This window comes from Macaca nemestrina, chromosome 16, assembly GCF_043159975.1.
Source record: "Macaca nemestrina isolate mMacNem1 chromosome 16, mMacNem.hap1, whole genome shotgun sequence".
Classification (NCBI taxonomy): domain Eukaryota; kingdom Metazoa; phylum Chordata; class Mammalia; order Primates; family Cercopithecidae; genus Macaca; species Macaca nemestrina.
Window position 1 is genome coordinate 77,658,499 of NC_092140.1, and position 24,038 is coordinate 77,682,536.

At 37.7% G+C, this 24,038-nt stretch overlaps 1 protein-coding gene across 2 annotated transcripts in view; it reads right to left on the bottom strand.

The window, feature by feature from the left end:
* LOC105490709 (cytidine and dCMP deaminase domain containing 1) overlaps nucleotides 1-24,038 on the bottom strand; it is a 44,671-nt gene that overhangs the window by 20,166 nt on the left and 467 nt on the right. The window contains exons 2-6 of one of the 2 annotated variants that reach the window (XM_011756592.3): nucleotides 23,837-23,966; nucleotides 23,352-23,449; nucleotides 16,398-16,472; nucleotides 12,780-12,957; nucleotides 4,239-4,808 (exon numbers count right to left, since the gene is read on the bottom strand). In XM_011756592.3, coding sequence (XP_011754894.1) covers nucleotides 4,239-4,808; nucleotides 12,780-12,957; nucleotides 16,398-16,472; nucleotides 23,352-23,396 — 868 coding nt within the window. In that variant the 5' untranslated portion in view covers nucleotides 23,397-23,449; nucleotides 23,837-23,966. The remainder of the gene's footprint in view (nucleotides 1-4,238; nucleotides 4,809-12,779; nucleotides 12,958-16,397; nucleotides 16,473-23,351; nucleotides 23,450-23,836; nucleotides 23,967-24,038) is intronic. The other variant, XM_011756591.2, reaches the window with a different exon arrangement.

Consider the following 24,038-nt stretch of genomic DNA (forward strand, 5'->3'; position numbering starts at 1 on the left):
TAGACCTTTAGAGTTTAACATGAGTGGGCAAGAATACAAATCAATGGCTTTATGCTCATTTGTAAGGTAAGTGGCAGAAGTTATAAACACAAGATTATATTTGCCTGCAAAACCAAAATCTTTAAAGTTTTATTTATGCATAAATCTAAAATGAAAAAACAAAACCAGAATAAAAATTCTCCCTATTAAGAGCCCCCTTTTCTACCATCAACACTGCATGTTTTTAATGTTATGTTTCTTAGTCACAGAAGCCACTTTTTCTGTTTCAGCCTGGGGACAGACTAAACCTTGTTAGAAGGGAAACAAAAATGTGATTTTTCCATCAGCATGCAGCTCCACTGCCTAGCTAAGGTTGGTTACATCAACAGAACATTCTTTACTACTTGTCTTTTAAAATAGGAATACATTTTCATCCATATAAAACAGATTTGATGTCACCCAGTACCCAGGCTGGTGACAGATGAGGTAATTTCTCAAAAATCTTTTCATGTCTATAATTTTTACAGAAATTGCTCCCTATGATCTAGTCATTCACAGGGTTTTCTCTGTACAACTTTGAAGGAAAGGTCAACTTATGATCACTGAGTCAAATTCCTGGGGCTCTTTGATCACTGAAAATCAGAGGGGAACTTATTGTTCTAGAACACAAGTGTGGTAATTTCAGCTCCCAATCCTGTGGTCATGTCAGTGTCCAAGGTGCTCCACAGACCTCTTGCATCAAAATTACTGGATGCTTGTTTTTAAAATTAAAAAAAAAAAAAAAAGAGGCAACTCCTGGCTTCCATGGAAGTCCCCTAAATCAACCTCTCTGAGAGAGGCAGGTAAGACCTAGGAATCTGCATTTCTCCTGAGCTCCACCTTGATTCTCAGGCATACTCATATCTGAGAACCACTGAGTTCTGTTTTAAAAGTTAACTTTTTTGATTACTCCAGCCTACTCTCATCATCAGCACTATGGTCCAGGAGGAAAGCGTAACCCTTAGCTTTGGAAAACACCTAATCTGATGAGAAAGCAAGACATGAAGAGATCACAACTCAGTACTTAAACCAGACAGATAAGACATGATGCCTTCCTCCTGCTCTTTTTCCCACAAGAGTCTAAACACATTCCTTCCACTTTTTTGCTACCTCCAGGTATTCTAGAAACATACTTTTGGAACTCCTGGCCTCAAGCAGTCCTCCTGCCTCAGTCTCTCAGTGCTGGTATTACAGGCGGGAGTCACCGCACCTGGCTAGGAGCATACTTTTCATGACATCTCTATGGATCTTCTTTATTCATCATTCAAAAAGCAATTATAAGCAACTACTTTCAACTCATTTTAGAACTCTGTTGTTAGAGGTTTTGGAATTCATTTTAATCATATGTACATTTTTAAATGAAATGGTATCTTCATCTATTAATTAGGGAGAAATGAGGTCATCAAACCAAACTGAATAATGTGAAATTTAAAGCTTAATTGGAAGCACACTGTATCATAGGGATATCCACCTTACTGAAGTACCCTCAATGTTAAATGAGATACATACATAAATCACCAGGCTCAGTGCTTGACACATAGTAGGTGTTCCATAAACTGTCATTGTTATTATTTATCATCAAGGAAGAATTACAGGTCCAGAGTCCCTGATTTGAAATCTCTTACATCAAGTTTTTTTGAAGTTTGATGCACTTACTTTGTGGTCAAATCTGACCCAAAATGAGTTATTTATAGCCCTCAATTATTCTGCTGAGAGAAAATATTCCTACTTTTTTCACTCTGTATGCATTAATGTGATTACAGGGTACTGTCCCAGACCCCATTGGGAGTTCTATATAACAGTATATGTACCATATTACCTTTTAAAAATCTGGATTGGGTATGGTGGCTCATGCCTGTAATCCCAGAACTTTGGGAGGTTGAGGCAGGAAGATTGCTTACACCAAGGAGTTTGAGACCAGTCTGGGCAACACAGTGAGACATCTCTACAAAAAATAAAAAAGTGGCTGGACATGGTGGTGTTCACCTGTAGTACAAGCTACTCAGGAGGCCGATGTGGGAGGATTGCTTGAGGCTGAGAGGTTGAGGGCTGTAGTGAGCCATGAGTGCCACTGCACTCAGCCTGGGCAACAGAGTAAAACCCTGTCTCAAAAAAATAAAATAAAATCTGAAAAATTCTGAATTCCTTTTCATCTGGCTCCAAAAATTTTGCATAAGGGATTGTGGACCCTTTATCTTTGGATGAAAAGATTTGTTTTATCCATTCAACACACATTGTGTTTAGTGCTAAGGCAAAAATGATTAAGACATGGTTTCTTCCCTGGAAGAGTGCACAGTGGAGTACAGGGAGTGACAGAGGAGTTGCACCCTATTTAGGATTTGAGTTCCATGTAAACAACAACAAAAAAATCACCAACAATTAACGTTGAAAAATCTTTTAAATTGCCCATCAAGTGCATAAGCAGGGCTTTATGTACAAAATTCTGCACAATAGTGAATATATTTATAATATAAAATATAACTATACAGTAGAGTAATAAAGAATATAAATGCAAATGTATACATACTGCATCTTTAAACACTGGAATCATAGCTGGTATGATAAGGTGTTGTATAGAAGCAAGAGGTACTAAGATCCAGTAAAACAACAGCAGATTCACATCTCCCTCTTACTCTGGAACACAGGCAGGGTTCTGCTGAATTCTAATTAGTGAAGGGTAATTAGCGAATTATAGCTACAACAGCTGTTCCCATTTATGTTTTCTGTCTTTTTGAATGGTTTACAGAAAAATTCTTTACAAAGCTGGAGTTGGCAAAGAAACAAATATATAACCCACAATAGAAGATAATTACATGAAACCAGACTTTTACACAATGCAATTGTTTGGGGTCATATAATGTGTGCCTACAGAATAAAAATCTTTAATAAGAATTGAGCAATTATTAACTCTGCTGAACATCAGAACACCTTGCAGAACTTCTAGAAACATAGACCTTGGCCATATTTGGTTAGGGACTTGGTTTAATAGGTCTGGGTTGGGGTTTGAGCATCTGTACTTTTTATAAATGTTTCAATGGTGATTCTGATTCGCTGCCAGCTGAGAACCTCCCTTCTGTTGACTACTGCAGACCAGCAGCATCTGTAGAGACCCTTTCTGATGACTTTCTCTTCTTTCTTGGGATAATTTTTAAATCCTACTGCAGTACTCTCCCCAAACAAATCTTACTCTACTGCTCCTCCTGCCTATGTTTTTCCCCTTTATTTCAAAGATGCATTTTAAAAAGTGATCATGATTCTACGTTGAGAAATCTTACATCAGGTAAGATGTGAAAATACTGTTCCATGTTTGGAAATACAGATGCCGTCTTTTACCATAGCAAAGAAAAATTCCAAGTAATATTTTCCTTTTCCAAATATACAACTTAATAGAATACAGTAAAAATGTTTGATTTCTCAACTTGCTGATTGAAGACATACCAGCAACTGGAAGAATCTGCAATAATCACCATTCCTTTACCTTGATTCTATTAGTTATTTTGAATTAATGTTAAAGATTTTTAAAACTTTTTGTTAAATATTCAGTACATCAAAATATTGAAGAGTTAACAAAATGAGTAATTTTGGTTTTCTCCTTTTTCTTTTTTTGGAGACAGAGTCTTGCTCTGTCTCTGGAGCTGGAGTACAGTGGTGCTATTGTAGCTCACTGCAACCCCAAACTACTGGGCTCAAGCAATCTTCCTGCTTTAGCTTCCCAAGCAGCTGGGACTACAGGCACGCACCACCACACACAACCATACCCAGCTAATTTTTTTTGTATTTTTTGTTAGAGTCGAGGTCGTGCTATGTTGCCCACGCTGGTCTTGAACTCCTGAGCTCAAGCGATCCTCATGTCTCAGCCTCCTAAAGTGTTGCAATTACAGGCATGAACCACTGCACTGGGCCTCTCCTTTCTCTTCTTGTCCTACCTTTAGTGGAGGGCTCAAGGAACAGTGAAATCATAAAAGCAAGAAGCAGAAAGAAGGGCCTAGATTAATGAGGCCCTGATGTAGAAATGTGGTACTGAATATAAAGCCACAAGGAATCCCAAAACTGCTAGGAGAAAGAGTTGTCTACCTAAGGGACTCACTAACTTCTCTATACTGTATGAACAGCAAAACTGTAGTAACTGAGTAAATGAACTCTACTATAAATGAAACGAACACTTCAGAGACAAATACAACCCAACCAATCAGCCCCAATTTACGATCTATGTAACTCACCAGTTCGATATGCCAATAACCTGGCCTGAACCATGCAGTGCCTTGCAATTTCCTGTGGCAAGCTTTGATTGTGAATTTCATTAATCTGTTCTGGATTGCTACAGTAAAATCCGAAGTGTTTAAAGTTCGGCACACTGGAAGCTACTGTGGCCAAAAGGAGGATAAGGTCTTTCATGTTTTGCCTTAGATTGCTAAAGTATGGATTTTCACACAGGTTCTCCAAACCTATAGTCATCAGTATTTGCTTATGCATTTCTTCATTTGAAACCAAAAATAACATTTCATATTCTTTTATTCTTTCTTGTTTACATTCATAATAAAAGTCAGTGTTAGCATCCGGCAATGTTTTTGTAATTTTTTGAATAAAGTCACATTTGTAAGAGGTCTCCTCTACAAACTGCACCATATAACACACCAAAGGTTGAAGTAAGACACACACATGGGCCCGACTGTTTGACTTCAATCTTTCCACTGCTTTGGCATCTAACTTTGCATCTTCAGAACTAGAAGCCTCCGTAAGCAAACTTATTTCTGGATCAGCAGGCCAATATGAAATTCGGTTAACTCCAGCTGAAATACAAAATATGAAAGGTAATTATGAGATACATACTGAATTTAGGGTTTTCATGATAAAATCCACCCTATCATTGCAGTATATCTAGAACCCTCAATATAATAAATGTCTATTACCAAGTCACCTATTATATAGCCTGAAGGTTGGCAAACTACCACCCACAGGCCAAATCCAGTCCACTGCCAGTCTATGTACAGCTCACAGGTTAAGAATGGGTTTTACATTTTAAAATATTGGACAAATCAAAAGAACATTTTGTGACACATCAAACTGTAGGAAATTCAAATTTCAGTGTCCATAAATAAACCTTTACTGAAACACAGACACACACACCCATTCACTTATATAGTCTTTGGGTGCTTTCGCGTGACAGAGTTGAGTAGCTGTGATGGACACCATATGGCCTGCAAAGTCTAAAATATTTATTATCTGGCCTTTTCAAGAAAAAGTTACCCAGCCTCTAACGCAGCTCCTGGGAATGCATTTGTGGAATTACTGGTGTTGTGAAGTGTGATCCCAAAGCCCAGCGCTAAAACTATATACTCAAAGAGTCCTCCATGGTGCCATGGCTGTTTTTTAAAATGTTACAGGGAACAACTAATATTGCCTAGAGTTTTCTATCTGGAATAAATACTTCTTCCATGCATTAAAAATGTTCCTGTCCACAGACTGACAATTCTTCTGAGAATCCATTCTAGGAAAATATTCTAAATATAGAGAAGAAATCTCATGCATGCACAGCATTCTTTAAAATAGCAAGCAAAAATGTTAAACAAAAAACCAAAACCCAAAAACCTAAATGACCAAAATAGGGGAATGTTTGAATTAATTATGGTCCTTCTCATAATAAAACAGTTATCAAAAATGTCCACAAAGAATTTATAACATGAAAAAATTCTTATGTGATGTTGGGATGGTGCTTGAAGGGCAATATTAACTTTCTAAAGCTCACAAAATTAAAGACAAAACAACAAACTAAACATCATTTTTCAATCAGTGTGACAAAGGAAAGGTTAGTAATGTTTAATATACAGAAAATATTTCAATTCATTAGAGCACATATGAATTGACAAGAATAAGGCCTAAAGAGAGACAAAAAGATATGAACAGGCAATTTGTAAAAGAGAAAACATAACAGGATAACAAATGTGAAAAAAATATTTTAATTTATATTTGAAATAGAATGATGAGATGCCTTATACATAGTTAAGTACACAAATGTTCTTCAATTAATGAACAGTTTACAACGAAGAGACCCCTTTGCTATTACTGCATGTAATTTCAGCTAGGAGAGACTTTTTTTTTGTGATTGTACCCAGAAGCAAATAGAAAGATAGCCCACAGAATGTTCTACCCTTCAAAATAATTGATGAACTAAAAAGTCTAAGTTAAACAAATGAACATTCTATCCACTCCCTGGTACTCCTGACTCACTGTGGCTTATGCTGCAAAGCAATTTTGAAGGCCTCAAACCTCATATCAGAGTGTTTCCTCTGGTGGCATTTCACCTTCCCTCTGTTCGAATTCTCATAATCCATTTCCTAACCAGCAGTGATGGTAAACCTTTCATCTACGCATCTTAGTTGCTCCCAGTAATCCTGATTTAAGAAGAGGGGGGAAATCCTCTTTAGACAGACATTTGTGTATTAGTGGCAAATGCTAAAGCACAGTTTCTCAAATTTTTTTGATCTCAGGATTCCTTAACACTCTTACAAATTATTGAGGACCACAAAGAGCTTTTATTTATGTGAAATATATCTACTGATATTTATCATACTTGAAAATTAAAACAAAATTTAAAATATTTATTAATTCATTAAAAATAATAATCTGTTATACATTAATATAAATAACATTTGCTTTATGAAAAAAATATTTTCCAAAACAAAAATCTGTAAGAATGAGATTGTTTTAAATTTTTACAAATATCTTTAATATTTGGCTTAATAGCAAAAGGAAAAATAATAGTTATCAGTTTCACTGGAAAATTAAGAAGAATGGAAGGACAAAACTGAGCAGCAGAATTTGTATAGACATTTAAATTTAAATATTAAAAGCCCAATTGAGATTTTCAGGGAGGGTTTGTTTTGCCCTTTGGCCTCATGAATGGGTTTCATGAAGGGTTTCATGAATGGGCTTTGGTGGCCTATGAACTCTGTAAAATTCTATTCTAAATTTTGCACATTTATTTTGTTCCGGTTAATTCCAGAAGACATTTCAAACATTTTTCTTACATCATATAATAAAAGTACTTAAATAAATTGACAATTATAAAAATAGATCGGTGAAATGCACCTTATATTTTAATAAAAATGTTTTCAGAAATAGATAAGTGAAAGCTGAATGTTTCTTTGATAGATTCCCCTGTACTATAGGAGTGATAATTGCAGCTATTGCAATAGTAGTAATTGTTAAATGGATACTAATAGCATAGCATAGTGGGTAAGAGTTTATATGGCACAGGCTCTAGAATCAGATTAAGTAGGTTCAAATACCAGTTCTGCCAGTAACTTAAATAATGTTTATTAATGTTTATTTAATTTAAATAAAATTAACTTGCCAGCAAGTTAATGTCTCCCAGCCTCAGTTTCCCTATTTGTAAAATGGGGGAAATAATGGTAGCTAACTCATAATTCATTATGAATTCAGTGAGTTAAACTTGAAAAGACTTATTACAGTAGCTGGCACATAAAGACTTGATAGTAGTTTATATGGATGCTATCTCATATTAGCATATATAGAATTAATAGTGTATCACTATACCTTTTTTTTTTTTTAAATAGAGACCAGTCTGTCACCCAGGCTGGAGTGCAGTGGTGACATCATTGCTCACTGTAACTTCTAACTCCCATACTCTATCAATCCTCCTGCTTCAGCCTCCAGATTGGCTATGATTGCAGGTGTGCACCACCACACCCAGCTACTTTTTTTTTGGTAGAGACGGGGTCTTGCTATGTTGCCCAGGCTGGTCTTGGGCTCCTGACCTCAGGCAGTCCTCTCACTGGCCTCACAATGTTGGGATTGCAGGTGTGGGCCACTGCCCCTGGCCTGTACTATGCTATCAATTCCATATATGGAATGGTATTTTCCCTTTCAGAGCTCTTTAAAGCTCTGCAGAAGATTTACATGTGTTTATAGAGCTAAGAGAAATCAGAGAATGGAAACTGAGTGTGTAATAGAAATTTAACTCTTCATGTTATATAATCATGCATAATTTCTATCTTCATTCTCTGAAGTTGCCTAGAGCACCATCACAGCTAGGAAACTTCCATCATGAATTACCTGATTTCCAAAACCAAGTACCCAAATAATTGTCTCAAGAGGGGAAAGGCAAACCTGTTACAAGCTAAAATATTTGGGAATTTGTGTGGCTTGAATAGGGCACCACAAAGTTTTATAATGCCTGATCTAGCCCTGTGCCTAACAGTTTATTTAAAGTCTTAATGCTAATGTTAATTAGTTCCCAGGTGGTTGACCTTATAAGAAAACACTGTGGTATTTTAATGTGGTAAACGTATGAAGGCCTATGGCTCAGTTAATCACTCCCACAACTTTGAGCTGTGGGTCTTACTGGTGGAAGGAACTTGAACAGGTCTCCGCTCTTGTCATTAGATATCAGAGAACTGAAATTGGTTGGAATTGTAAGCAGTGAATAGATGTGTTGTTAGAATGATTCCATCACTTATACATTGCTTAAAATTCTAATAATGTAACTTGCTTTGTAAAAAAAAAAAAAAAAAAAAAATTGGCTTAATAGAAAACAGCTGGATGCTCAAATTTGCTTCTGTTTTCAATCTGTTGCAATATGTTGTTTTCACTGAAGGATATGAAAATTATCTGGCCTCATATAGATATGTGGTTGAAAAAGGAGTATTTTAACAGCCATTTCAGACACTTGTGAATATTCTTCTTTGGCACTACATAAAAATTTGACAAGGGATAGTTTCTTAAAGGTTAGTTACAATGTAGAATCTGAAACCATACCAATAAACTTTTTGAACTGTTAAAGTCCATTGGTCTGTCTTGCACTTACAATGGCTTTTACTCATGCATGATTTTGTAGCATTGTGCATTGGTCATCCAGAAAACAATGATTTACTGATTCCACAATATTAAAAAAAAAAATCCCATTCATTAGTATCACCACCAATCCCATCAAAAGAGTCTAAGTGGTGAGATGCTGTCAGGCTCATAATGGAGAATATGAGTTTTCCAAAATTCTAATTTTCACTTGATAGCTCAAATTCTATCACTGGCAACAAAAAAATGTCAGTTGTTTATCTGAAAGTGACAGGTTCACTATAGTTTCAAGAAAATATCTGCCAAATATCCAAGTCTAACCACTGTCAGTTCATGATATTCCATTAAAAAAGTAGATAATTCAGTCTGCAACTCAAATAAATCACATACATGGTTTTCCTCAAAGCCATCTTCATACCTTAGGTCTGTAGCAAAAGCACTTTATACCCACCTCCTGTTTCCTCACACAGAATATTAAAAAGATGCAGACTCAAGTTGGGATTTAATGAAATTAATACTTTTTACTGTTTCATCAAGGACTTTCTTATGTAAAACTGGTTTTCTTTTTTCCCTCTGAGTGCAGTGAAGAGTACAATGACTACCAGTGCGGTATGGCACGAATGTTTTGATTAATGGTATGGAAACAGGCCGGGTGTGGTGGCTCATGCCTGTAATCCCAGCACTTTGGGAGGCTGAGGTGGGCAGATCACGAGTCACAAGTTCGAGACCAGCCTGACCGACACAGTGAAACCCCGTCTCTACTAAAAATACAAAAATTAGCTGGGCATGGTGGTGCGCGCTTGTAATCCCAGCTACTCAGGAGGCTGAGGCAGGGGCATTACTTGAACCTGAGAGGTAGGGGTTGCAATGAGCTGAAATTGTGCCATTGCACTCCAGCCTGGGCAACAGAGTGAGACTCCCTCTCAAAAAAAAAAAAAAAAAAAAAAAAATAAAGATATGGAAATAGTAGTTTTACCTATCATTGTTTTGGTACCATTAGTATGAATGTAGTGTTTTTGTTTTTGCTTTCTGGGACAGGATCTTGCTCTGTGGCCCAGGCTGGAGTGCATTGGTGAGGCGGGATCACAGCTCACCGCAACCTTCGCATCCCAGGCTCCAGTGGTCCTCCCACCTCAGCCTCCCAAGTAGCTGGGACTACAGGCACACACCACCATGCCTAGCTAATTTTTCTATTTTTAGTAGATAAGGGGTTTCTCCATATTGCCCTGGCTGGTCTCAAACTCCTGGGCTCAAGCAATCCACTTACCTCAGCCTCACAAAATGTTGGGACTACAGGCATGAGCCACCATGCCCAGCCTGAAGGTAGAGTTATTATGAAAATAACATTGACCTTGTGGACCATCAGGAGTCCACAGACCACACTTGGAGAACCACTGTGCTACATTTGCCTTGTAACTGAGGTAATAGCAATTCTAACTAAAGTAATCTAGCTGTAGCATGGGGTTCAGCCATGCTCCCTTCCTAAGATAACTAAATATAATACATAAGCCTAATCTAACATAGCAATTTTGCTTTTATATTGTCCAACACCAATATACAAGCATTTCCATTGTAGATCCTTCCTGACTTTCCATACTTCATTATCTTTCTTGTCAGGATCAAATGTCTTAAGACATCAAGCAGTGAACTGCACTCTCCTATTCTTCCCTCCAATTTGTGGCTCCAAGGCTATTAAGACTGCTTTCAGCACAGTTAGCTCAGCACAAAGCACAACTATCTTTTATTCATTTTTCTCCCTTGATCTAGAACAGATCAGCCAACAAATGTTTTGGTTCTTTCACATTCTTTCATTTCTGTATCAGCGTCATCATCTGAATCCTATTTTATACCTTGCCTAATGCAATGGTCTACTAATCAATCTTCCAATCTCTAATCTCTCCCTGTTCCAATTCAATAACAGCAATAACAAAAATTTCAATCATGTTACATCTTTCTCAAGAATCTTCAATGTCTCCACATTGCCTACAAACAGGAACTGTAGGTCAGTTGAACATAAGTGATAAAACACATGTCCAATCTGCCTGGTTAGTTGGGAAAAGGAGAAAAAAATGCCACCACCACTTTCATACCTATTTTTTTAATGTATTGGTAACTGTAGTTGAGAATATAGAATAAAATCACTACCACAGATACCTACCTGCTCAAAACACTTGTTGCAGGCCAAGAGGTTTCTAGCCACATGACCCATTTCTTCTAGAAGTTCTGCCATTTATAGCTCAAGGCACTGACCTTGACAGAGATCTGATCATTACTCTCAAGGCTTTGATGTAAATAAAAATAGCTCTTTCTCAAAACAGGCCTAGGAACTCTGTTCCATAAGATAAAGTTCAAAGGCCCTACAGTTCTTCAAAGTTCTCCAGTATCATTATAATTTGTCTGCCACTATTCTCCAAGAATAATTCTCCATTTCAAATACTGACCCTAGAACTTTGCTTCTTACAACTTGATGACTCCATATGCACTGTTCCCCCTGACCAGGAATGCACTGTTCTCCTCTTCCTCTACCTATGATGCATCAAGATCAAGCTTAATCCTCAGCCTTTCATAATATGGCAATCTGCAGGGATCACTATTTATCCTCTGAGACCAAATATCACTTACAACCTGTATCACTGATATGGTACTAGATAATGCATCATATTAAATTGTTATTTTGGCCCCCAAATAACACCTTGAGGGTAAAGATTAGGAAGCACATTAGTTTTTTTGTTTGTTTTTTGATCTGCCATGATGCCTATGCAACAGGATGCATACTTTTTAAATGAAAGAATGGTTGGCATATACCTGGGTGCAAAACAGAATCATAAGCACAGAGAGGTTTAGTGAATAGCCTGGTGTGGATGGATGGCTATACATTAAAAATTTGTGTTCCTCCTTCCAAAATGTAGAGTAGTCACTGAAAGACAGTTGCCCAGTGGGAACAACAGTTCTCACAATGGATGAGAACAGAAATGATGCATGCGACTTCCAGGTCAGGGTTTTAAGAAGCAGGTTCACCCTCTCTACTCATTCTTTCTCAGTCTGCCTCTGGATACAGAGGACTCAAAGCCCTAGAAATGACAACAGCAATGAGACAGAAGATGCCTAGCCCAGGAATCAACCACATGGAGAAAGCTGCCTGCTGTTTAGCAACACATGCATTGGACTATTATACAAGTGATAAATATCTAGTACCCTAAGCCACTGAAATTTTGTTTTGTTATAGCAGTTAGCATTAGTCTACTCATACACTGAGGGTCATTTAATAGGTTAGTAGACATGAATGACACCAGAATCCATGTTTTCTGATGTTTACTCTTATAATGTATCAAACTGTCTTCAGATATATATTTATATATTGTTTATTTTATTTTTTAGAGACAGGGTCTTGCTCTGTCACTCAGGCTGGAGTGCAGTGGAGCGACCAGAGCTCACTACAGCCTTGAACTCCTGGGCTTGAGCAATTCTCCTGCCTCAGCCTTCTGAGTAGCTGGGATTACAGGTGTGAGCCATAGCACCTGACTTTGAGATATACATTTCTAAATTATCTCTGTGGTATTTAGCAAATATGTTCCCACCACTGCTCTCAGACAAATGCTCTTTCCTTCTTCTTTTTTTTTTTTGGAGACAGGGTCTTGTTCTGTCACCCAGGCTAGATTGCAGTGGCGCAATCATGGCTTACTGTATCCTCGAACTCCTGGGCTCAAGCAATCCTCCCACCTCAGTCTCTCAAGTAGTGGGGACTACAGGCATGTACCACCATGCCTAGCTAATTTATTTTTTGTAGTGATGGGGTCTCCCTATGTTGCACAGGCTATTCTTGAACTCCTAGGCTCAGGCGATCCTCCTGCCTTGTCCTCCCAAAGTGCTGGGATGATAGGCATAAACCACCATGCCCATCCCAGATAAATACTCTTAATCCCCAACAAACCCTTTTCTGCACTTACCATTTACAATCATTTTCAAACAAGCAGAACATGGTTTTCTGGAAAAATAAAGATCACAGTTTTTCAGCCTTGACCCATGTTTAATAAGAGCAATCTGCCCGGCATGTAAATCTTCACTAGAACAGTGGAGACCAACAATTTTCATGTTTTTCACCACCACAAGACCAGTTCTCTTTACCTACATTAACATATAAAATAACAACTTATTAGTTATAACACCTAATAATCACATCATGGATTATACTTGAATTATTAATAAAATGGAAGTTTTGTTTAATTCTTTATCTAAACAGAGTTTGTACGAAGCACATTTCTCATTAGATCCAAAAAGCTTCTGAAACTTTAGTGTTGACTTTAGGCCAGAAATTTTCTAAACCTAAGCTCTACTAATCGAACGATTAAGCATGTAATTATCATTAATTTGTTCTAGTGAAAGATTAGATACATTATAACCTAGTAAAGGGCAAGAACTAGGTCAATTTGACTTGTTTCTTATAGCCTTGAGTGTAGTACCATTTAGTATTAAGCTTCTAGATGGTAATAAAGAATATAAAGCCCTGATTTTACACACGGATAAGTAAAGCCCAGAAAGTTTACATGACTTTCTGAAAGACACACAGATGGTAAAAGGCAGATGGTAAAGCAGAGGTCATCTTAAATTCCAAAATATTTTAGATATTGACCAAAGTAAAGATAATTCTCAATTTATTTCTAGAAACTACTGGCTGTATCAATTTTTAACACTATGGCAGTCTAGACTACTATAGTTGGGTCCCACCTCCTACTATAGGTAAGTTATAAAAACAAAAAGAAGGAAGACATACCATCAAGTGTCAAAAGGGATGAGAGAACTTGACGTCAGAGCAGTGAGCGTGAGCTATCTTAGCGGTATTCCACAGAGAAGGGACTGGCTGAGCCTGATTTAAGCCCTGCAGACTGCGGACTGACTGGGGTTCTAAGCACGTCCAGTGGATCTCTTTGAGTGAAGGTTTTGTGTTACTATTAAACCTAAAGTGTCTCAACTTAAGCAAATATTAATCAAAGCTGGTATAACAATATCAGATAAAACAGACTAAGGTAAAAAAAAAAAAAAAAGTCAGTTCTGCATAAGGCACAAAATAATCTATGCTGTTTTCACAGCAAAAGCCTCTGAAGGAATGTAAACCTGATCCTTGGGCTGGGGACTGACTGTTACATGAGGGGAGCTTGGGCTGAGGAGAGGTTGTCCCTATTCCCCATCCCCTTCCAAAGGGATTTTACCCTATACTTATTCCCCAGTGCAGCATATCTGAAATCACTTTAAGGATCAGACCAAAGCGATATTAACTAGTCAAGTTTCAGTTTCAGTTTTGAGTATAAATGTTTGAGATTATGGAGAATAATTTGTAAAATATCTAAAAAAGAAGGAACAGAGAAGCTTTTATGGAATTCCATTTCTGAGTTAACCAGCCATCTCCTAAACTAGAAAGACATTTAAAAAGGAATACAAAAATCTCTACTTTACAAAATATATACCTAGGAATGTATGTAAAATATGAAAAACCTATCTATATTGGCTTTTAAAATAAGCTTTAAATTGACCTTGAATTTGTGAACACTTTCCCTACCAAAATTTCTAGAGTTTTATGCTCCTCAAATGCAAAGTATATAATATTATTGATTTCTGAATACTTTCAATAAGTTTGTTTGTTTATTTATTTCAGACAGAGTCTCTGTCGCCCAGGCTGGATTGATTGATTGACTGATTTGAGACGGAGTCTTGCTCTGTCGCCCAGGCTGGAGTGCAGTGGCGTGATCTGGGCTCACTGCAAGCTCCGCTTCCCGGGTTCACGCCATTCTCCTGCCTCAGCCTCCGCAGTAGCTGAGTAGCTCCTACCACGCCTGGCTAATTTTTTGTACTTTTAGTAGAGACGGGGTTTCACCGTGTTAGCCAGAATGGTCTCGATCTCTGCACCTTGTGATCCACCCGCCTCGGCCTCCCAAAGTGCTGGGATTACAGGCGTGAGCCACCGCGCCCGGCCAGTAAGTATCATCGTGGAAAAGAAGTAATGTTGCCTCATCAAAAGATCCTGACAGAGCTCCTGTTGTTAAATTGAATCAACATGACCAGTGGAAGTGGCAGCAGGGGATGATTTCAGCTTTAGATTTTCCTAGTTAAGTAGACAGAAATAAAGCCAGAATGAAACATAAAAAAAAAAAAATTGTTCCTATTGAGAAGCATACTCATCAACTTATTTGTTATTAGAACCACCTTTTGGGTCGACTTTATCACTTTTTTGTCTAGGGTCCTTTTCACCTTAGAAAATACGTTTTTTTTCATTTTGCATTTAGGTAAGGCCAAAATATCAAGTTTGAGACAAAGATTTTTCCATCTGAAACTCAACAAAACAAATAAAAGCTCAAGTTGCATTCCATTTCGTCACTTCCATTTACTGCAAATCCCAGAGGACTGAATCTTTTCAGTGAATCACTGCTCTGAATTTGATTTTCCTTCACTTCGCTAACATTTCGGCAAGTCATCTATGTCACAGAGTTTTACACTAAAACATGGGCAAAAGGGGACAGTCTGTTTTGTATATGTTTTGTATATGGACCAGTACATTGACTTAAATGGTGATTCACTATTTTTTCCCCTTGGCCTTTCTTAATATGAAAACATGTAAATATTCTGAGACAAATTATTTCTATATTTCTACTGGGCTCACTCAGAATGAATTAGGAAATCTCTAGGAATATTTATCAAGGTAACTCTTCAAAACATACACGCTTAGTCTCCACTCTGCACCCAATGAATTGGAACCTCTGGAAAACTCAAAAGAATAAAGTAACAAGGAAATACTATACAGTATTAAAAAGACCAAGGTTCATCTTTCAAGTCTGCACTTTGATTTTACCCTACTTACCAACTAATAAGTTAACCTATTACTGTTTCATAGATATTAGCAGAAAACATGAAACTTCCGGGTTAGAAACAATGAACTTTATTATTTGCAGCACAGCAGTCAGTATGAGCACCATTTCTGTTTCCCTGCCCTCAAGCCCCATGAGGGGTAATACAGATGGGCACAGATAGCTGCCTGAACACAGGGTGGGTAGTGTTATAGGAAAGGAACACTGAGCTTGAGGGTCCTACTATTTCACAGCAGAAAGTAAGAAAGTTTGCTCTTTGTCCTGGAGGAAGACATTACCTCAACCTTCAGGGCTGATCACGGCAAACACAACTCTGAGAAATGACCCAGGTAAAACTCTGGGTTTATTTACTAGGTAAAGCAAATGCAAGGTTAGGGCCTTGCATTCTTGGTATACCCAGCAAGGTGTGTGGAAGTGTGAGAGAACCAAGGGAGAGTATTTCTTAACATATCTATATGAACTCTCCAGAGTTTTTTTTTTTTTTTTTTTAAAGCAAGATGTAGGACATAGCACAGAATAATCCCACCTGTACTTTTTCTTTTTTAAAAAGGAGTGACATATAGTCTTGTAAATATACAGACCATTTTTAGAAGAGTATTTTAAAAACTCCCTTGAAAGCAGAAATGGAGGCACTTTTATTCTACTTTATACTATTCCTTTTGCTTTGTCATTATGAGCATATATATATGTGAAATCACAAATATTTACCTGTCTTTTGTCAGTAGATACTCTGGTCATCTCTTCATTATCTCCTAAGGGTCCATGCTTTCCCTCTTCATTTTTCTAATAATAATCAGATTAAGGAAAAAAAAGATTAGCACATAAGACATATGACTAATTCAACATTCCCATATTTAAAGGCTGGAGTCCTTGGCTTTGACCATTTTTTTTCCATGATGAAACTCTACAATGACTTCCCACTTTGTTTGGATCAAGTTCATACTACTTTACCTAGTAAATAAACCTTTATTTACTTTCCCAAAACATAGAAGGATTGGAAATTGTGATCAGAAAATAAAATTCTGAAGTTTATGGTTTCAGAATTGTGGCAGTTTTGAGTAATGGAAAAGTCCAAAGTGTGGCCATGAATGACTAAAGTGGAATAGAGGTAAATTAATTGGAATAGAGAAGATAAGGAACTATGTAGCAAAAGTATTAGATCGGGACTGTGGTTGATAGGATAATGCCCCACCAGAGATCTCCTTGTCCCAGTCCCTGGAGTCTATGACTATGTTTTGTTACACAGCAAGGAGGAATTCAGGTTGCAGCTGGAACTGAGGCACTAACCACCTACTTTGAGATGGGGAGATTATCCTTGATTATCTGATTGGCCCAATGTTATCACAAGGGTCATTATAAGTAAAAGAGGGGTGTGGGAGAGTCAGTGAAGCAACATGAAATACCTGACTGGCCACTGCTGGCTTTGAAGATCGAAGAGGCCCATGAGCCAAGGAAAACAGATAATCTCCACAGGTAGAAAAGGCAAGGAAAGTTTCTCCCCTAGAGTGTCTGAAGGTAATCTGGCTCTGCCAACACCTTGACTTTAGCCCAGTAAGACCCATTTCAGACCTCTTACCTACAGAACTGTATAATAAATTTGTGTTGTTTTAAGCCACCAACTTTGTGGTCATCTGTTATAGCAGCAATAGAAAACTAATACAGGTATATCCATGAGGGGAAAAGTGAAAACTGGAAGTAGAAAGAAAGTTTTGAGGCAGGGACCAAAGTCCTTCATTTATTAGTTCAACAAATACTTATTGAACCCTTGCTATATGACAGCCTAGTTGCTCAAGATGCAGCTCTCATAGGGCTTATAATTTATGAAAACAGGAAAGTGACTATCAAGTAAGTTGATTAAGACAAAGAAAGTGACATAGAATTCTGTGAGCTCCAAAATAGGTGGGATAACCGGGTATGGTGGCTCACACCTGTAATCCCAGAACTTTGGGAGGCCGAGGTGGGCAGATCACGAGGTCAGGAGTTCGAGACCAGCCTGGCCAACATAGTGAAACCCTGTCTCTACTAAAAATACAAAAATTAGCTGGGCATGGTGGCACGCGCCTGTAGTCCCAGCTACTCGGGAGGCTGAGGCAGAAGAATTGCTTGAATCTGGGAGGGAAAGGCTGCGGTGAGCCGAGATCAGGCCACTGCATTCCCGCCTGGGCAACAGAGCAAGACTCCGTCTCAAAAAAAAAAAAAAAAAAATTGGTGGGATAGTTAATAAATTGATAAAGTTTTAAAGTAGGAATGGGAAACTCTGTAAATGTTGACCTGCTAGTCTTACGAAACAAGTGCTGGATGCTAGAAAAGAAATTTATAGGAAAAGAAATTTATAGGAAAACCCATGTTCTGCAAATGAGGTTTCTGTTCAAACAGAACAGGAAGCAGAGGAAGTGATGGTGTCAGTGGAAAAACGGTAAGGATGTGGGTGCTAGTAGTGGTAATAATTATACGAGTGATGATAATAATAGTACCTAACATCTACTGCATGTTTATCATGTACCAGGCCCTAAATTATCTCATTTAATCCTTATAACTTTATAAAGTAGCTCCTATTATTTCCATTTTACAAATGAGGAAATTGTGGCTGAGAAAGATTAAATAACTCAACCATGGTCACACAGGTAATAAGTGGATATGCCAGATCCAGCCCAAGATCCATTGTCTTAATCATTATGCTACATTGCTTCTGTTCTGGAAAAGTACAGTGAGGGCCTTTAGCATAAGGTACCAGAAGACACAATGGAAAGAGTCAGGAGGCTAGGTGCGGTGGCTCATGCCTGTAATCCTAACACTTCGGGAGGCTGAGGCGGGCAGACTGCTTGAGCCCAGTAGTTAGCGACCAGTCTGGGCAACATGGCAAGACCCCATCTCTATTAAAATAAATAAATAAGGAGACAAGAACAACAACAACGACAACAACAAAAAACACATAGTACCTAACATGTGCCAGGCACTAAGACCTTTACAAATATTAACTCATTCATTTCTCATAAAAGCCTCATGTAGTATATACTAGTAACATTTCATTTTACAGATGAGGAAACTGACACTGAGAGGTAAAGTTACCCAAAGTTATACAACTAGTAAAAGGCGGAGTCGGAATCTGAACCCAGGCAGGCTGGCTGTAAAACCACGGGCTACTCTAAGACACTAGACTAAGGTGCTGCTCTAATGTTTATACTAACATTACAGTATAAGTATTTTCTTATGTTAAGTGAAAAGGGTAGAATCCAGAGTTAAATGATCTCATGTAAGTAAAGAAAATAAGAGAAAAAAGACTGAGAAACAATTTTTAAAAAGTAATTAGTCTCTAGGAGGTAGAATTATGATAAAACTTTTCTTCTGTCCATTTTAAAAATAACAAACATTTATTACTTTGGTAATTCATAAAAATACTTTTAGTAGGACAAAAGGTTGGTAAAGTATCAAAAGCAGTATTTCCAATACATTACATGTCTAATTGCATCTTGGTGTTTCTATTATTTACTCTGTACAGCAAAAGCAGACTAAAGAATTTAAGTGAAACAATCTTACTACTTTAGCTTAAAGAAGTTTTTTTTCTCTTAATAGGAAAAAGTTTGTACTCAACTCTACGAATACCATGTGCAAATAATACTGGAAAAAATATACTATAGTAAATGGTAAAGAAATACTAGGCACAAAATTGGGTAACATTTCGAGGAATTTAATATTTCTACAAGTATAAACACAATGGCAGCATATACTATATGTATATGAAATTTAGATGTATTCTTATTGTATAATTTAAAATAAATAACTTAACCCTGTAACAGTACTGAAACTGTCAAATACAAAATTGTATTCCTGCTATGACTGCAACTACCTGCAAAATTATGTGGATATTAGCTAGTACAAAAAGGAAAATCCAAGAGAAACATTTAAAATATAAATAAAAAACATTTAAAAATGTTGCAGCTATTGATTCAGTCTTCAGTTTCAATGATAATGTTTGTACAATAAATAACACTATAAAAGTGGAGTACAATATGCTCCCTTTCATTCTGTATTCTTCCCCCACACTATCATTGGTCTTGTTTTTTTGCAATGGCCATGATATGAGAAGAACTAATGAAATTATATACTTCTGCTTTATTGACATTAAATAGACAAGTAATTGACAACCTACAATCATGTTCTAAATACTTGGTAAATCTGCCTTTTTTGGAATTTAAAACACATTTTTCTCATATAAACAATGTTAAAAATGATAGTCAAGTTCCCAAGCTAACATGCAAAAGCCTATTTCACCCAGATCACTGCCAGAGTAATCCTGAGGCTCTCCCTCCCCGAGTGCCTCAGAGTCCCAAGGCCTGTAAGTAAGAACAGAAGTAGAGGCCTACCCAAGACCATGGTGAGAGAGTTGTCGTCCCAGGAGACATGGGTGTGGGAGCACAGCTGGAAAGACACCAATGCAGTGAATAGGAGCTGGGCAAGCTCCAGGACCAGGAGCTAAGAATGATAACCTTTCATATAGCCAAGTCAATCCTACTTCCAGGTTGCTTGGCTTTCTGAAGACATGGATGTTCTTTGTTTTGATGCCTTCTGTACTCATTTCTATGTGTTTTAACTTTCCATTTAAAAGGCTTAAATAGACATGCGTATGAGTCAGATTTCTAAATAAGATCCCACATAAAATATTTGGAACAAAAGACATTTCTTTTCATTTAGAAAACTTCCATGGTGTCCACCAGATGAAGGAACGAGATGCCAGGAAAACTAAGAGTCATTGGCTTGGGAGAAAACAGAGACTCATAACCCTGATCTTTTGTTAAACACGATATAAAGTTGTATAAAATTTTGTTGCTAACATAGTTTTGAAATTTCCTTGGTAGTATTTTTTTTAACAAAATGCTACCTGAAAGCTTTATCTCAGTTTTCTCAGATCCACAGTTTTCTCTATAGAGTATGAGGTAACAGTTGGGTGTGTATTATTTACAAACAAACTTCAACAATTAGTTGGCCAATCAATCCCTTCCTAATAGAAACATAAATATCATTTTTCACTAATTAAATATAACTTGTGCCTGTTGGGAAAAAAAACTTAATTTCAGCACAGGATATGGTGTGTATGAAAAATAAAATAGAACTAAAATGAGATCAAATCCAGATATTTACAAAAGAAAGAATGTCTTTTCAAAATTTGTATTCAATCTCTAATATGTTCAGTTTTTAAAAGTCTTTTCTTTTTCTTTTTTTTGAGACGGAGTCTCACTCTGTTGCCAGGCTGGAGTGCAGTGGTGTGATCTTGGCTCAATGCAACCTCTGCCTCCCGGGTTCAAGCGATTCTCCTGCCTCAGCCTCCTGAGTAGCTGGGACTAAGGGTGCACACCACCACGACCAGCTACTTTTTGTATTTTTGGCAGAGATGGGGTTTCACCATGTTGGCCACCATGGTCTCGATCTCTTGACCTTGTGATCTGCCTGCCTCAGCCTCCCAAAGTGCTGGGATTAGAAGCATGAGCCACTGCGCCCAGCCTAAAAGTCTTAACTCTCTAAATATTTGTTTCTAATCTGGCTCTTCAAAATAAATTTTATCTGGAAAAAAAAAAACCCACAAACACAAAATCCCTAACAGCTTGGATATCTACTTTCATAAAATAATACTAAGCTATTAACAAGTAGAAGGAATAAAGGAACTTCAAAATTAATGAAGGAATGAAGAGCTTTCTCAGCCATTAGTAAAATGTAGAGCCAGAGTGGGTGATAAGGGTAAGAAATATGAAATAACAATGTATAACATTTTAAATAATGTTTTACTATTTATAAAACACTTCACATAGGAATTGGGGGAGGAAACTACGCCAAGAGATATCATTTTATTATGAGAAGTGAATATCCTCACATCCCGTTAAAATTCCTCAATGCAATTCCTGTATCGATAGGATAAAATCTAAACTCCTTTGCAAGGCATACAATGCTTTTTATGATATGATTCCTGTCTACATTGTCGAGCTCCTTTCCAGTCTCTTCCCTCTACCTAATTTCACTTTCTGGCCCGAGGACCACAAATTCTCTCATTCCTCCAAGCTTTTCCATGTAGAGTTCCTTGGCTTGGGCAAATGTCCACTCATTCGTCATGTCTCAGTGCAAATATGACCTTCTCTGTGAATCCTTCCTTCACTTCCCCATATAGAGCCTGGCTCCCAGTCTTGCCAACATCTCTGCTTATACTGTGTACTCACTCCACCCATTCTATTTTAATTGTTTAAATGCCTAGTGTTTCTTCTCATTAGAAAACAAAGACCATGTTTTTTCTGCTTTGTGTCTCCAGTGCCAAGCACAAAACCTCATCCACAGTAAAATGAAAAGAGTGGGTAGTCTCCTAAGAGTACTGTGGCAATTTAAGGATTTATGGTCTTTCTTTGGAAAATCTAAAGCAACCTTTCAGCAGAATTATTGGCAAGTTAGAAACCTCAGCGAGTACATGCAGAATATAACTACAACTTTGTAAGAGTAAAATAAAAAACCTCATGCTTAAGATTGGAAGTACCAAAATGTTAACAGTAATGTTGTTAGAGTGATGAGAAGCCATGGGTAATTTTCTGCCCCACCCCTCTCCTTTTACCTCTGCTTTCAAAAATGTCTTAAATGCTCAACTTAACCTAATATTGTTTTCCAATGGTCGTGGCCCCCTATAAAAATAAATGCCAACACCCTAAGCTTCCAAAATTATCAAACAGAAATGATGAGAACCTAGCATCATGCCATTCCATGCATGGAGGAAAATGAGAACCTAGCACCTTGTTGCCCCAAGGGTAGGAGAAAGAAAAGATGTAGCATGTCCATTCTTCCAATTCCAATATATTGGCTTTTATGATTATTCTTACTATACATTTCTGATTTTTTTTTTTTTTTTGAAATGGAGTCTTACTCTGTCGCCCAGGCTGGAGTGCAGTGGTGCAATCTCAGCTCACTGCAACCTCCAACAATTCTCATCCATGAGAACTGTTCAAGTGATTCTCATGCCTCAGCCTCCTGAGTAGCTGGGACTACAGGTGGATACCACCATGCCTAGCTAATTTTTGTATTTTTAGTAGAGACAGGGTTTCACTATGTTGCCCAGGCTGGTTTTGAAGTCCTGACCTCAGGTGATCCACCCGCCTCAGCCTCACAAAGTGCCGGGATTACAGGTGTGAGTCACTGCACCCAGCCCATTTCTAATCTATTTTGATCCTGTCTTTCAAGATCCAAAAAGAGAGTACTTCCATCCAACATTAACCAATTAGCATTCATATAATGGTAGATGGTAAAGGGTATATGCTAGGTAAAATAAGACATGCTCTCTATCTCCAGGCAATTTATATATTTCTGTGGCAGAGGGGCAAACTACCTAGATAAAACACCAACAGTATATACAATTGGGGGAAATTATGTGGTATAGACAATAATCTTATTAGCCAAACTGACATATGAATACCATTAGTACCTGATAAACATGGCAGTCTCAGACAGTATTTTTAGAATGGAATATGACTTATTACAGCTAGGAATTATAAAGTGTCATGTTAATCAAGAAAGGTAATTTTAAAATCTTAAGGCTTGTTAAGTTTGGTTTTAGGTATGACAGAAACTGGAGCAATAAACTCAGATTTTAAACCATTGCGTTTCTAAGGGGAAAAATTATGAAACAAATTATACCTGAGATTTTTGCCTCTGGGCTTCTACTGCTGGGAAAAGCTCCATCCAGAGGCTGAGCAGAGTGAAAAGGTTGACTTTAGAAAGTCTTGGTATCTGACCTACAAAAGAGACGACAAACACTTTAAAACGTGTTACTAATGGCGAAAAAGGGAGCCAATCTCAATGCCACTTGGGTGCTGCAGCATAAGCCCAGCTGCTTTCGCATGAGGCACAGAAAAAGATCAGGGTATAAGAGAGTCAGAAGTATCTTAGCAGGAGACGCTTCAGTCTTAGTCGTGGCTACCTCCTTTTCCACTTAAAAAGTTGGGCCCTCTTTCTCCAGCCCTCACCCTGCAGGAAAAAACGGTACAGCTAATACACATTGCTGGGGGGACAACCCAAAGCAAGCTGTGAAAAGTCTTCGCATCAGACGTCGTCGTGGTGCAAGCTTTTCTTTGGACTGTACTGGGGCGTTGCTAAAAGAAAAGCCCGAAAAATGCGCTGACCTTCGACGGTAAAGCAGTCGAAATACAGGAAATACAGGAAAGCGTCACGTGCGGTTAATTTGGAAATCAAGGCAAAAGCGCGCTTTGGAAATATTCAGGCTCTTTGACCTCAGAGCCCCAGCTCTACGTCCTGTGAGAAACAAATAAGAGGGGTTAAAAAGTCACACTTCAAAAGCCGGTGCGACCGAGCCGAGCGGTTCTG